The sequence below is a fragment of the Podospora pseudopauciseta genome, chromosome 4 (genome assembly GCF_035222475.1).
Source record: "Podospora pseudopauciseta strain CBS 411.78 chromosome 4, whole genome shotgun sequence".
NCBI lineage: Eukaryota > Fungi > Ascomycota > Sordariomycetes > Sordariales > Podosporaceae > Podospora > Podospora pseudopauciseta.
Genome location: NC_085894.1, coordinates 3,331,191 through 3,346,155, shown reverse-complemented (window position 1 = coordinate 3,346,155; position 14,965 = coordinate 3,331,191). Strand labels below are relative to the sequence as shown.

The 14,965-nt window shown below is 49.0% G+C and overlaps 4 protein-coding genes across 4 annotated transcripts; 3 read left to right on the top strand and 1 right to left on the bottom strand.

The window, feature by feature from the left end:
• Positions 1 to 1,153: 1,153 nt before the first annotated feature.
• On the top strand, positions 1,154 to 3,110 carry QC763_0069980 (uncharacterized protein; the record flags this gene model as incomplete). Its single annotated transcript, XM_062905970.1, has 2 exons — positions 1,154 to 1,842; positions 2,146 to 3,110. The coding sequence occupies 2 exons, from the start codon at positions 1,154 to 1,156 to the stop codon at positions 2,189 to 2,191; spliced, it is 735 nt and encodes a 244-aa protein (XP_062766130.1). The 3' UTR covers positions 2,192 to 3,110.
• On the bottom strand, positions 1,984 to 3,276 carry QC763_0069970 (uncharacterized protein; the record flags this gene model as incomplete). The annotated part of the gene is made up of 1 exon (XM_062905969.1): positions 1,984 to 3,276. One exon carries the CDS (start codon positions 3,274 to 3,276, stop codon positions 1,984 to 1,986), a length of 1,293 nt encoding a protein of 430 aa, XP_062766129.1.
• Positions 3,277 to 3,763: 487 nt separating this feature from the next.
• On the top strand, positions 3,764 to 5,173 carry QC763_406340 (uncharacterized protein; the record flags this gene model as incomplete). The annotated part of the gene is made up of 1 exon (XM_062912272.1): positions 3,764 to 5,173. One exon carries the CDS (start codon positions 3,764 to 3,766, stop codon positions 5,171 to 5,173), a length of 1,410 nt encoding a protein of 469 aa, XP_062766128.1.
• A 7,433-nt stretch (positions 5,174 to 12,606) lies between these two features.
• On the top strand, positions 12,607 to 14,024 carry QC763_608330 (uncharacterized protein). Its single transcript, XM_062914659.1, has 2 exons — positions 12,607 to 12,952; positions 13,015 to 14,024. The coding sequence occupies exons 1-2, from the start codon at positions 12,801 to 12,803 to the stop codon at positions 13,853 to 13,855; spliced, it is 993 nt and encodes a 330-aa protein (XP_062766127.1). The 5' UTR covers positions 12,607 to 12,800; the 3' UTR covers positions 13,856 to 14,024.
• Positions 14,025 to 14,965: the final 941 nt, after the last annotated feature.

Sequence of the window (14,965 nt, the reverse complement as noted above, 5' to 3'; positions counted from 1 at the left end):
GAGGGGTTAAAAGCTAAGATTACTGACATGCGCATAGGAAGTATCGTGTTCGTGTGAGAGATGGCCGTTACCGGCCCTCTGTGTTTTGTTTTCTATGAGCTAATACTGACCACTTCAGGACCGGCTTCAAACGATAGAATCTCCACGTGAGTTGCTTGGCTTAATTGCCGAGTTTGAATAGTTTTTTTTCTTTTTTCTTTTTTTCTTTTTTTCCTTCTTCTTTTTTTCGTTGTGATGGGTCTTCTATTCCTTGGAAAGAGGAAAAAATGAAGACAAGAGCCTCGTTCTAAAAACACCACATTTTTGGAACAGGCGCACTTTGAACACAGATCCCTTTCTGAACACAGACCCCTTTTGGAAACAGGCCCCTATGAACAGATTCATCTTGGAAGGACCTGCACTCTCTTGGGCGGAAAGCAATAATTCGGGTACTATCATCAAACATGATCCGGCACTTGAGGGATAGATGGGTGGCATGGAAGCTTTGATGGCGATTTGGGACCCTTCCTTGAACGTCTGAACTTTGGGCTACTGGCTACCAATTGTTTGTAATGACACATATGAGAAGGTTATTTTTTCATGGTCTTTCCAGGGGTATTTCAGGGGCTAATTTTCAGGAGTATTATACTACATGCAGCGGTTGTCCAAGGAACCAATAAAACCGCCAAAGGACGTTTCCCTAGCGGCTTGGCACGCTCGACCCCAAAAATAGAACCTTAATTCAACGACACTTCAACCGCAACCGCAGCCATTGAGATTTGCGAACAAAGCAACATACACATCACGGGACTTATTTTCCCGCTTAGACTCTCAGCTGTTGATTCGGCTCCTATGTATTTAATGCTGTTTTCTCGGTATAATGTCTAATTCTTGAGCGACTTTGGTTGCCAAGCTGCTGTTTAACCAAGGCCATCAAAGTGGCCTAAGCTGTGCCTCCCTCTGTGACATGACGTCGGCATCTCCCGCACAGCCTGCAGCTGATCTCTTCCACACGACCGGACGATCCGGCAGGATTTGCAATGGTTTTCACCTCACTTTCCGGCTCTTCTCACTAACCACCGTCCTCCATATTCCATCTCATAATCATGAATAATTGAACCCCGCAAAACCAACGCACCCGAAACCCCATAACGCAATCATACAATCACCAACCATGCTCCCCCCACTCCCCTCTCTCTCCCAAGCAGCCCTCGCCTTTTCCTTCCTAGCCTCAACAATAGGCACATACTTCGCCTGCCGACAACCCAACCCCAACCCCAACCCCCCAACCCGCTCCAAATCCGACTCCCTCACAACCTGCCACATAACAGACAAACACGCCACCAAAATCATGCTCTCCCCCCTCGGCCTCCTAACCCTCCTCTCCGCCCGCCTCGCCTACCTCTACCCTGCCCTCCCACCAAACCAATGCCGTCACCTTAACCCAGACCTGGTAACTTGGTCCCCCTCAACCGCCATCCCGTTAGCGCTCATCCTCTGCGTTGGAGTCCCCCTCCGCTTAGCATCATACGCCTCCCTAGGCAAAAACTTCACCTTTGCGCTTGCCGAGCCGGATAGGCTCAAAACAACAGGGCTGTACAGATATGTTCAGCACCCCAGTTACACCGGCGTGGTGGTTTTGATTTTTTGCAATATCGCGCTCATGGCGAGGGTGGACGGGGTGGTGAGCTGCTGGGCGTCGGAGAGGTGGTACAGGTGGTTGAGGGATTTGGGGTGGTCGTTGGCGCCGGTGGGGGTGTCGGTTGTGCTCGGGGCGGTTTGGACTAGGGTTAGGCAGGAGGAGGAGATGTTGAGAACAAAGTTTGGGGGGGAGTGGGAGGGGTGGCATTCGAGGACGGCGAGGTTTGTTCCGGGGGTGTTTTGAGGTGTGGACAAGCCGTGGGAGTTTATGCGGCCGGGGAATGAACTTGGTTGCATATGGCTTCGGACACCGAAGGGCGAATTACTATCTGCTACGTGGTGCTGCATGATATACCCAAGCCCCTATCCACACAGATAAACCGGCGTCTCGGTATTCCAGTACGCATACAAATTCTTGTTGCCCTTCCGATCAATCTTTGCCCGCTGTCTTCTTTCCTCAGTCTGCATCTTCTCCTGGTGTCTCTGCTGGGTTGCCAGTAAGGCCCGTTGCTGAGACACAGGCAGGTGCATCAAGCTTGTCCGATCATTCGCGCTCATCCGCGTCAATTGATATGCCTCCATGTCCCTTGCCCGCTTCCTTTCCCTCTTTGATAAAACCACTTGCGCGCCTGGTGTTGTCTCCGAGTTGCTTGGCTGGACCGGCTCCTCCTCGTTATCGCTAGACTCTTCTCCCATGGCGTATCTTATCTCCGCGGCAGCAGCTGATACCCGAGTCCGGTTGTGTCGCAACCGAGAAGCATTCGTCGCTGAAGGTGATGGTGGCATCACGGATGATTTCTTTGATATTATCCTCCCCGAGGGTAACCGAAGTGAATCTTCATCAACTTGAACTGCCCGAGCCTGATTCCAAGGATTGGAAGTGCTCTCTTGGTCATCTTTCTGGCCGTCTGTTTCTCGTCCCTCCAATAAACCGCGATAGAGTTCGGCAAACTCGGATTCTGGGTCCGAGATGTCAAATGTGCAGTGCCCTGGCTTGCCGGTCATGTGCTGCTGCATCGCTTGCACTGAGGATCTTGTTGTCCCGCATTTGATGCATTCGTGGTATTCGAAGATGATGAGATGGAGGTGTTCAAATAAAGCCTCGAGGTTTTCGGTAGAAAATAGTTGTCGATGTGGGATGAATAGCCCGTGGGACCTTTGCATGTGCTCTATGCCGTCGAGGAAGGATGATGATAGATGGAGACAAAAGAGACATTGGCCCGGGATGAATGGTGGTATGGTGGAATGGGAGAGATTACTCTCAGGGGTTGATGCCCGACTGTTCGGTGAGCTTGATAGAGCCATGTTGGTGGTAGTCGCTGTGGTGGTTGTGGCAGTTGCAGTGTCTGGCATGAGTATCAGGGAGGTGTTGGTGCTGGAGTGATTAGGGTGGTGTGGTCTGCTGGGTGCAGCTGCTGGTGATGGCAAAGTGGTGATGTCTTGTGAAGATGATAGTCCGAGTTTCTGCCTGAAGTGATCCTCTACTTGTTTTATACCCCTACACTTGCTTGAAAGATGGACCATGATCGTGTGAATCGGTTGTCCAAGCGGCTTACACCGGGATCGTGCTAGCCAAATGTGGTGAAGCGGCATACTGCATCGCCACCGAGTTGTGCTTCTGACCAATGAAAGGGCTGCACAATGGAAATGATTCATCATGAATTCGAAGCATCACCAGTTCACACCAGTTGAGGAGGATATCATCGCAAGGGAGCTCACCAGTGCTGAAATTGATAGTAGCAGTTGAATTAGCCAGTGATACCTTTTGCAAAGAAATTGAGTGTACAGTTATTGTGGGAAATTGCATTGGGCACAAGCAGATATCAACTCATTATACAACCCTAACCCTTGCCTACCCTGTGACCAGAGACGTAGCTCGAACTCTCCAGCATCATCTTAGACCATTGTATATTTGGCTTCCAATGAGGAAAACTCCTTCTTGAGCTATTATTTCTCCGTAACAAACGCCATTGACTTCCTGGACTGTTCTGTGCGTTCTGTGACTCACACTCGGGTTAAGGGTCGTGGCTGTGCAATCAGCGGCTCTCCCGCGCGGGTGTCGACAAGCTTCCTTCCCTCTGAGCCTGGGTCTAGATTGTCTACCCAAACACTGGCAGATCGCCGTCAGTTTAGAAGCCCCGAAATGTCACCACCACACCCAAAATTCTACCTCCTCCCTTTCTCCCCCGAATACAAATGCACCGACCGCTTCAGCCTCCACCCAACAGGTGATCAAGCCGAGGACGAGAATGGACAAGTCCCATTCTGGCCCGTCCTTGAGGCAATCCTCTGCCGGCCTGTCAACTCTACTACTGGATTAGTCGACATTCTGGACACAATATCTGTCATTCTGCGCGCAACATCACAGCCAGCGGGGGATTATGAGCTTCTAATAGATGCAATCGCCACGTCGTTCGACACTGCCGAGGTCTTCTTCGCAAAAGTATGGCCTCGTATCGTGGATATAGCGCTACAAATGCCAGGTCTGTTTCAGAACGGCCGAATCCCTGTGCTCAGCAGGGAGAATTACAGCTTGCCCTTCTCCCGCAGGCAAATAGCTTGCTTGGTTGTGCACCAATTTCTCCGCACACTGAGTTTACCACCATTTCGGGACGACGACGGGACGCACGACTTTGGGATATGGTATTCTTCTCAGCAGAGGCATCCTGTTGCCGTGAGGGGATATCTCCGGGCCTTGATGCTGTACTTTGGGGATGTTCTTTGTGACGAGAAGAAAATGGACGGTTGGGTTGTGGAATATTCTTTGCATTCCTTGCCAGAGAACTACGACGAGATATTTGCGCAAGATCGACCACTTAGTGAACTGAAGGTCGTGGTGGTGGAGACATATGACACTTTGCCGGGTAGCCTAGGAGTGGGTGATGGCGATAGACAAGCTGTGGTGATCTCGGCAAACAGGGTCGTTGGGTTTGGGCAGTCTGCTACTCAGGAGGAGGTTCATGTTGGGATATCGCCTGAAGCGTGTCCTATTGTCTTGTTTACCCCGCCACTTGGAGATGAACAGGTGCTAAAGGTGCGTGGGGCACAGGCTATGGTCAATATTGTTGGCAAGGGAAGAGATATCATTGTTGGAAGTATGTTGGATCCTCAACAGGGTGGTGATGCAGCTTGGAAGTTCCGTACGATGCTTTTTATGGATGCTCTAGAACTGGATCTGGTGAATGATGGGAGACTTGCCGATTTGGACCCGAGGAATATGGAACGGGAAATAGCAAAAGCGTATACGGCGTTTTCTTCAAGCTTGGACGGTACCATATCCGAGATCAAAACCGGTCCATGGGGCTGTGGAGCTTTTGGTGGCGACCCGGAAGTCAAGATGTTATTGCTGTGGCTCGCTTCAACGATGGTTGGGGTAAACCTTACGGTTGTTTGTGATTATGAGCTACAAGTATTCGCCCGGAAGCTGGAAGACGTAGGGCAGACGCTGAAGTTCACTATGCTGGGAACAGTGTCCATGAGGAAGCTTTTGATGGAGTTACCGCAAGCCCTCTCGCGAGGCCAAACTCTAGAGTGGTTAGAGAAGAGAAAGTAATTAAGTGATAATAGTATTTTAGTAATCCTTTATAGGAAGCCGTAAGTTATTTATTGATTTATTGATGTCACAGATCAACCATATAGCAAGACCGAGCGAAGACTGCAGTGGGCCGGGGTAGCCAACCAGGGAAGAAAGGCACAACGGCGGGGCTGCAGGGTAATGCGAGGCTCACCTCTTAGCAGAGGTGAGCCAGGTACGGAGGTACCTGGGGGATCAAGGTCTATATATACGGAGGAACTGGCTGGTGTAGATAGACAGTTCCGCAGTATGCAATACAAATCACAATCGTTGGTATCTAGACTGTTGTGATTGAGACAAGCTATTTGTTGTACACTGTTTAGCTGTACCGAACCAGGATTGTTCAGAAGTGCCTTCAACCAGTATCCCTTTAAGAGGTTCTGGATAGGAGTTTATCACAATTTGATTCCTTATATATATTTATTTAACTTACTTAACACTATCGGTTATTCGACTTTATAAAAAAAAGTTATAACTAATAATAATGTTCATTACTGGGGTTCATTATATAAGTTAGAGTTATCGAAAATTATAATATTATTTTAGTTTAGATTTATTAATAAATGATAAAGTTTAGTATTTCATTTTTATTCTTTAAGTTTTTTTTAAAATCCCTTAGTAAACTAGATACATATTACTTCCTTTCTTCTCGATATTTATATATTACCTAGCCAAAATAATAGTATTATATTTACTTTAGTAATAATATAGCTGTAAGGTAAAGCCGAAAAATGAAAAAATTCGGGTATACTTCATCTCTACCGGCCCGTTACTAAACCCTGATTTACCTTAGGTATAATCCGTATATTATCTTCGCGGAAATAACTAAAGTAAAACAGTACGATCTAATAAATAGCGTCGCGCATAGCAACACTCCTCCGGAGGCGTAACCGTCTATCCATATCGTCCAATATATTTCTAAGCACCTCCCCCCTACATAGGCATCGGTTAAGCCATCCCACATTACTCCAGTGGTTTATCTCTTCTATTAGACCATCCGTTTTCACACAGCGAGTCGATGCACTATCTTGACTTGGCAACCTTCTCAGGCAAAACGGACGTGGCTTGTGCCACGGTTGATGTTACTCTAGCCGCAAGTTCCATGCTGTCGCAGACGGCATGACAAAACACCATGGCATCCTCCTTAAGCTTATCGAGACTGTCATATCGGGGAGAGAATTCGGACAAGTACTCCTATCGGATATTATAGGTTTGAACAAGGACTTTCGTACCCATCTCATCGATGCAGAGTGCTATCTTCCTGAGCTTTTTGCTTTTCTTTTCGATGACATTGAGCTTTTGCTGTTCGGCGTCGAAGAGCTCTTGGAAATGAGGGAAAGGCAAACGTGAGGGTTCCATGCTGAGCTTCAAAACTTTGAAATGTTGGTGTAAATAGTGGACCTGTATTTTGGAAGTTTGTGGGAGAGAAAAGATACCTGACAGGTCGCATTTTGCAGGTGATTTAAACAAGCCGAAGCCGGCATGACTTGGCTTGGCACATCGACCACCTGGTTTTAACTGGAATAGCAAACGCTTAACTTGATTGAAGGCTTACCTAATCTTGAAAGTGTCTACAAGTTTGGCAGGACCCGTGCTCTACTGGCACGTCATGAAGCCACGGCGCAAAGATGTGAGCCCATCCTCCTAGAGTTACCTTATTTGAAACCCTCAGCCTTTGTTATTGGTTTCTGCGTGCTGACCAATCACACGCCTTCAAAGCAACCGGGGTTAGGGTACTTGAACCACCACCCATTTGCACGGCTCACCATCCGAAATTCAGCCAGACATGATTGCACACGATTGAGAGCCTTCGGATATATAATCCTCTATGTTAACTCCTTGTTGGTGACAATATTTGGAAATGCTGGAGTTTGCAATCGCTCCATCCGTAAATTTGGGATTAAAGAAATGTAGATCAATTCAGAATCAGGCATTTGGGTACCTCTTATTGACCTCGTGATCAAAATCCGTTCCTTTCTTTATCAATTTATATAAGTTTTTCTATGAAGATTTGTTGATAAGCGCGATTAGGCCAGAGGGAAAGAGAGATTCGGAGTCCGGGTTAGGAGTTTCAACTTGATTCTTTTCCACAAGGTAAACCAGGGTAATCTTAGGGGAAAGAGTCAATTCAACATCAAACTTTGGACGGAAGGAGCGAGTGATAGCATAGGCTCGCAATATATAGCGAAGTCGGCGTCAAGCTTTGCATTTAGAGCAACCACCCAAAGAGAGCCCCAAAGAACAACCGCGTCGAGGTGGCTATCTCGCGTCAGGACGCGCCAGGCTACTGGTCAACTCTCTGCCGGCCTCCATGAAGAAGTTGGCTTTTATCTCCTCTTCTGGCTTCATTTCTCCCGCCTCGCAAGCGCACACATCTCCAAATATCTGACACTCACATTACCACTAAATCAGACCTGTTAGGAACATCATCATCAAACCCGACACCTACATTGTCATCAGGCCTAAGGTACCATCTACAACTGAATTCCAAGCTGGCCACCCTCGCCTCTGCAGCCTGGCAACAAATCGCCACCTCCGCGAACCCCAACGCGCTCCTTCTCAAGCAACCCCATCCAATTCTTCGCTCCTACGGCTGAGGCTGCCTTCCGGCGCCGGTACGTACCCTTCACCTGAGCGCGTGGCCTCGCGATCTTTTCTACAAAGTCGTGTATCAATTCTAACCAGTAGTTGATTTCGATGTTCTAAGGATATTGGCCGTCAGTGCTCAATAAGGATCGTTGCGGTCGAAATCAATACCATGGAGCACTCACTGTTCAACCCCCTGATAATTGGAGAAGAGGATCCCTATGCCGACTCCTCTGACTCGGAGGCTGAGTCTGTGGTTTAGCGTCCCGCCAACAGTCGCAAGTACAGGCTGATTCCAGCGACTTCTTTTACATAGAGTCGCTAAGTTTCTTCTGAGCATGTGAAGTATAAAACCATGTGGAACAGGACAAGCATTTGTGGGAGAAAGTGCAGCTCGTAGTCGATGCCTACATGTATTGAGACGAAGAGCGGGGAGGTTTAGGTAACAGAATGACAAGATAATGCACCGCAAGTGATTTCAAGTAGGTCATGCTGGTATATCTAGATTAAAAAGTCGTGATTGGAACATTTCCTGGGTATCTTTCTGAATGACAACTGGTGAACCTATACTATCATGACGCACCGTACCTTGGCATCCCCTGCAAGTTACTTATACTAACTGTTCGCAGAATCCAGAGCAGACATAGCTCCATCGGGCTCGTCCTTCTCGAGAGTGAATTGATGAGTGGCGAATTGTTTGATTCCATCCTGGTTGGAGGGGAAGACAATTACGTCGACATCTCCGACTCGGAGGCGGAGTCAGTCTTTTAGAGCGCCATAAACAGGAGTTAGTCAAAGCCTGCCAACCATTATGTTCCATGTCGTCGCTAATTCTTCAACCTAGGCCGCGATCCATCTGTTTACTCCTGGAAATGTTTACGAGGCTGTGGTATCTTGGTCACTTGGATTCTCAAAAGGCGCGGAATACGGCTAGATTCAGGAGGGGCAAAAATGTATTTTGTGTTCTTATGGTGAGTTCCCCCCCAGAAACCGATCCTAATGGTCCGTTCCTTTTCTGATTTAATCGTTGTTTCTAGTCGTATGGCCGAAATGTCAAGACCTCCTCAGTTGCGGGCTCCATTGGACGTTCGCCGGGAGTCCAGTTCATATTGGACGATAGTGTCTTTTGCGCTTGTTGCTTGGTATCTGGAGTTTGAAACAGATGATGAGGAGCATGAAGTCTTGCGTCGAGTTTGGAGTTAAGACTTCCAGACGTATGCCGGAGTTTACTTGATAAATAGGCAAAGCCATTTGCTAATCGCTTCTTGGGGCTTTAGGAGGAGGGCACGAGCGATTTGATTCATGATAGAGCAATCTCACTATGTTGGGAAAGCGCCAAGGATTGGAGCGACATTAATAGAGTAATAGACATGGCTTTCGTGACAAAGTTTTCCAGCTCCGGAACTCTCTGCATGGAATTTGTTGTGGAAAGGAGTGTCTGTGAGCCTACCAAATAGCCACAAGCCCAATCGTCAGAAAGGTCAGAAAACTGGAGCACATCTTGGCCGGACCTTCAGATAATAAGGTTCAGAGGCTTGCAAAAACTTCGTCACAGACTCACAACCTAAATTCATGTCTAAGATTAAGAGAAATACCTGGAACAATGCTTCATTCCCTCTAAAAGTTCAAAAACGTTGACACCTCCAGTTCAGCATCCGGAACACCTCCATCGTTGTCTCCCACAAAAGGTCTTCAACATGTCTTCATCAACCGTCAACACCGTCGCGGGTTCGCCCACCACCAACCCTCTAAACCAAGCCACCGCACTCTCTGGTGGTGTCATTCCCCCACCACCATCTACCGTGACAGTCAGCACCGTCTCCCGCCATACATACTCACCTAACCGGGCAGACAACGCCCAGAATAGTCTCTCTCAGCAGCAGCAGCAGCAACAGCAGCATCGGCAGTCTTCATTCGCAGCCCCCCGACGCACTGTTACCAGAAGCACCCGACCAAGGACACAAATCCCTGGCCCAGCACCCCAACAAACCAGAAAACACACAGGTCGCTGGCCACGAAGGACAGACTGGGCCGAGTATGACGAGTACCTACGATCAGGCATCAGGCATGAGGCGCGCGCGTGGAGGGAACGAGCAGAAGCGTTCCCCAAAGAGAGAGAAGCGTGTTTACGACGTGTAAATGAGATCTGGGACCGCTGGACAGCTGTATTCGAGGACCAGGTCCGTAGGTCGGACATCAGATCGTCTATCGTGCGTGTCAGGGATGACACGGCGGATTTGACAGCTAGAAATTGGTTGAGGAAGTTTGACGAGATTATGGGTGCGGATGATGGGGAGGGGGGGTTTGTGGTTGATGCGGAGTCTGATGCTGATTCGGATGAGGAGAAGGGGGATTTCTGGGCTTGAGGGGCGGATGTCGGAGTCTACCTATGCTTATGGCGCTGGAAACATGATGAAGCGGGAGGAGCTGACGCATTTATTGGCAGTTGTAGTTAAGCCTAGATGTTGGGTGTGATCTTTAAGCTCTGCTTCGCGCTATGCCCATGCTGCCATGCAATGAAATAAGTGTCCGACCTATAAGCTGCTGATATTTCATATATAATTCAAATGTAAATCAGGGCTTTCGTCTCCAAATTTCACTGGCCGAGACTTTGCAAACATGGAAGTAGCTGTCTTAAAGATTTCGAAATCTCCTACATGTCCATTCCTGACACCTACCACTTGATCACAGTTCATCGTTCAAAGACTAGAATCAAACTTAAAACCTCCTTACGTCCCTAGCTCATACGCCCTATTTAACATCCCATCTATTCACATAACCAAGACTATTAACACGACAAGTACCATATAGACATCTGCCGTTATACAAAAGTCATAACCTTGATTCCCCCAAGACGCCAAACTTCCCATCACCCAGACTTTACACAGTTATATCAAATACCACCACCGTCCAACTCCACAACATTAACTCCCCATTGCCCAAACCCCATCTATCCCCATCAATTACAACCCCCATCCAGTTCATGGACACGTAAACCATCTCTCCCCCTCTCTCCCGACCCTACACACCTACTCTGGCTTTAAACCAACACAGCCAGAACGACAACATCACCCCCCCCCCGGCTCATCTCCCCCAGCACTGATTAATCCTCATCGAATCAAACTAAACCCTTCCTGCCTCCACCCCTTCAAAAAGGGTTCAACCCCCATTCGAGACCAGCCAAAAGTTATCGTGTTTCCAGTTTCTCCACCCTACACTCGCGCGTCGAATAATATATCAGCAGGTGAGCTATGAAGGAGAGGGAATACAGACAATGCGAGCGCAGACTTCTCCATGACTGATAGTAGTATTTCTCTCGCCTTGGGGAATCACCAAAGCAACGCAGTCGTTGCGGTCAGTGTTGAAATGGGCTGGGAGCCGTGCATTGTGCCTCCGGCATGGGCCTGTCTCGTCCTCCTTACCTAGGCTCGGCCAATCGCTTACGGAGCACAACAGAGGGATGGAGAGCAGCCGCTCCACACATATATAGACTGGGGGAAACAGATGCAGTTGTGCCCGGCCCATTCCAGGGAACAGCGCCATGCTGGGGCAGCAACAACTGACTGGTTGGACGCCTGCGAGCTGATGGTTCTTTCTGACCTCAGGTAGGCAACAAGTACCTAGGTAGTAAAAGGTCCTCGGGCTCGTCGCATGTTCTGGTCTGGTCTAGTCTTGCCCCGCGCCCGCTCCCGAGCGCTGTTAATTACCAACCGGAGCGCCTGTGTGGGTGAGACCGGTCGAAGGAGTTGGGTAGGCTGAGAGAGAGAGAGAAGAGAAAGTGGTCAAGCAGAGTGATGGCTGGGTTGTGTGCAATGTCTCTAGGCTTGTTGGGTATATTCTTCTGTACCTGCCTGAGGCTGTCTGGCTTTACGGTTAATGCACATACCCATATAGTCACACCCGACAAAATTTTTGGCTCAGTCCGTATTGGTCTCACGAGGTGAGCAGAAGGTAAGCGCAGTAAGCATCACCCAGAGCTAAAGTGGGTCCAAGGACCGTTCGGCTATACTTACCGCAACCAAAACTGATCATGACTTCCGTTTTCTCCTTGCGCGTGCTAATAGCCCGTTATTAAACCCATTAGAACTAACGTTAGATATAGTTCAGTTTTCAAGGGTTCATACCTCAGCCCTTACGCTAGTGCGGGAGGTGTCCTGGGATGTGTGGTTGTCCTCGCCGCTTTGATCAGGCCCTGATCAAGAAGGCTATCAAGAAAATATCAACTTTCGCGAGGGAACACGTTCCAAACACGGTGAGAGATCCGGCTTTCAAGTTCTTCCAAGCTCTAGATGCAGCCTCCCGCGCGTAGCAAACGGTGCTAGGCAGTGATATCTTTCATCCGCGCTGCGGGAAATTGAGAACTTGACATCATTGACATCGCAGTTCACTTCTATTGACTTTAATTCTTGAAGAAAGTTCTGTCGGTTTGTCGCCATTATGGCCGATACCTCTGATCCCCGCGAAATATTTAAGCCCTCCAAGTACCCAGAGCTCGCAGCCGATGCCCCGATTCGTATCAAACGAGGCGCAGAGAGTCTGTAGATCAGGGCCGAGGAAGAGCAGCAAACGGAGAGCGTTGGTCTAGATTGGTATTATTGGATCGAAATTGCTGGTTGGCTGAATCACTGCTCCGTGTTAAGGTCCAGAAGGCTCCCGAAGGCAGGGCACATTCAAGGTTCACCAACGGTGTCGTTGTCGAGGGATGCTGCCCATTCGCCGGGGGGGCAGACGGGTTGGCTTGCGGGCCGTCGCAGGCAAACTTGCGCCAAACAGCTGATACCGGATTGGATCGGCCGGGCTTCAGCAAGTTTCTTAATAATCTCTCCCTCTAACGCAGTGATTATGATGAGGCCCGTCGATTTGTTGGCTTATCTGTTTTCTTATAGCTTCCTGCTTAACCTGTTATCGTTGAAAATAGCCGGGACGCTGCAGTGACAAACGGACATGAGAGACACACCGGTGCTGCAAGACGTATTCCATGGGTTAGAGGATTAGGACTCCACGTCTCGAATCGAGGGGGATGCCGTTAATGAATATCCCGGCCGGCCTCTGTGATAACGGGCTTATAACTGGTGTAATGCCCTTCACTGGGGATCTCCGACACGTCTATCTTCGTGCTTTATTCAGTCAAGACTTACCTGCACTGACAACCTTACGGAGCATTCATTACACGTATGCCAGCCTTATCTACTCATTAGAATGATAACCCGTTACTAACATCTATATCTCTTGAGGCCGGGAAACATGTCGACTTCTACTTCTATTCAGAATCCGAACATCGGGGCAAACTTACCGATACCCACGGAGAACACGGGTACCCACAACCCGGATTCCGGCGGCCTCATCGACACCGCTACGGCTATGTCCGCCCTCGTGGATATCCTTAATGGCCAGCCCATCACGCCTCCCTCGCTGTACATCGACCTCGAGGGAGTTAACCTTTCCAGACATGGCACTATATCCATTCTTCAAATCTATGTCCTGCCCCTTCGCAGGGCCTACCTCATCGACATCCACATCCTCGGTGAAAAGGCGTTCTCCACCCTCAGTTCAACCACGGGCCGTACCTTCAAGGACATCCTGGAGTCAGAGACTATCCCTAAGGTCTTCTTCGACGTCCGTAACGACTCAGATGCGCTATTCAGCCACTTCCAGATCCGTCTCGCAGGCGTCCAGGACCTGCAGCTGATGGAGCTCGCCACGCGCACGTTTTCGCGGAGGGTCGTCTGCGGGCTGGCCCGGTGCATTGAGCACGATGCCTCTCTGAGCGCGTCGGAGCGGAGTTCCTGGATGGCCACCAAGGAGCGAGGCACCAGGCTTTTTGCGCCCGAACGTGGGGGCAGTTACCAGGTGTTTAATGAGCGGCCTCTCAATGAGGAAATCAGGCGCTACTGTGTTCAGGACGTCCATCTCCTCCCCCGGTTGTGGGCGCACTATTACAGTAAGCTTACGAAGGCTTGGGAAAGAAGGGTGTGTGAGGCCTCGCGGGACAGAGTAGCGCTGTCTCAGACGCCCGGGTTCAATGGCAAAGGACGGCATATGGCACTGGCACCGGCGGGTTGGTCTTGGCTGTAATCTGGTTGATTCTCAGATTGTGCGGCATTCTGGCAATCTCATGCGGCGCGGACGTGGAGACGGCACAAGTCGCGTTGTGGTCCAAATTTGACGGCAACTGATCGATGGCAGAGCAGATGTTTTTGAAGTGAGTGGGCATCCATGTGTCGTAGATATTTTCGTGAACCGGTAGTTTGGCGCAGTGGTCTGCCCTGCCGTGACACCTCCTGAGTGAATATCACATGAATTACACTTTATAAGTGAGCTAGAAGAGATTACAGTTAGGATATTGTTGAGATACGTCGCCTGCAGGCTAGTTGATTAAGCCCTGCCGGGCAGATCGGAAGCAATTACCTGGAGACTCTGGAGTCCTTGGACTGCGAGGTACGACGGTGTGAGGTGACACCGAAGGAAGGGAAGTATAGGGAACTTATGCCCTGCAAATAGAATGGTGGACACTGAAGCTGTGCCCTGGAAGAGAGTGTGGTAAACCAGTATATTGTCTTTGACTGTTTGACTTGACCTTAAGAGTGGAGAGAAAAGACCATTCCAAATTCACTGCGAGGGGAGCCTTTTATAGGCATCCAAGACCTCGTTTTTCTCCTTATCGTTCCCCACATCTACCATCGGTTCAGTTAGTCACAATGGCTTATACGAGAACTTTGTAGCTCCTCGTGACCGTTGTGGGCGTTGTGGACGTTGTGGGCGTTGTGGCTTGAAGCCTTTGAGTGCTGCGAGCCACGGGAAATAACATCTGTAAAATCCACAAATAACTGCTGTATTTCAACAATAATCAACAGAGGATAAGGGATATTGAACCTGTCAAGTAGATTCCTTATGCTATTGAAGATAAACTCAAATGCCTCTGTATTTTCGTTGTTAGCAAGGGCAAAGAACTGTGAGTAATTCGAGCCAACAGGTCATCGAGTTGGACTGAAAGAAGAGAAATTTGTACTTGTTGGTGTTGTATGTAACATCGAGATACATCACTTCCGGGAATCGCTCCATCATCTTGATCATTTCAGGGTGACAAAAGACAAGTGCCTGAAGTCTATCGGGCTCATCCTCTTCCCAGAGGGCCACATATAGAATTTCTTGATCGTCGGACTTTTTGATCAAACTGCCGGTAGC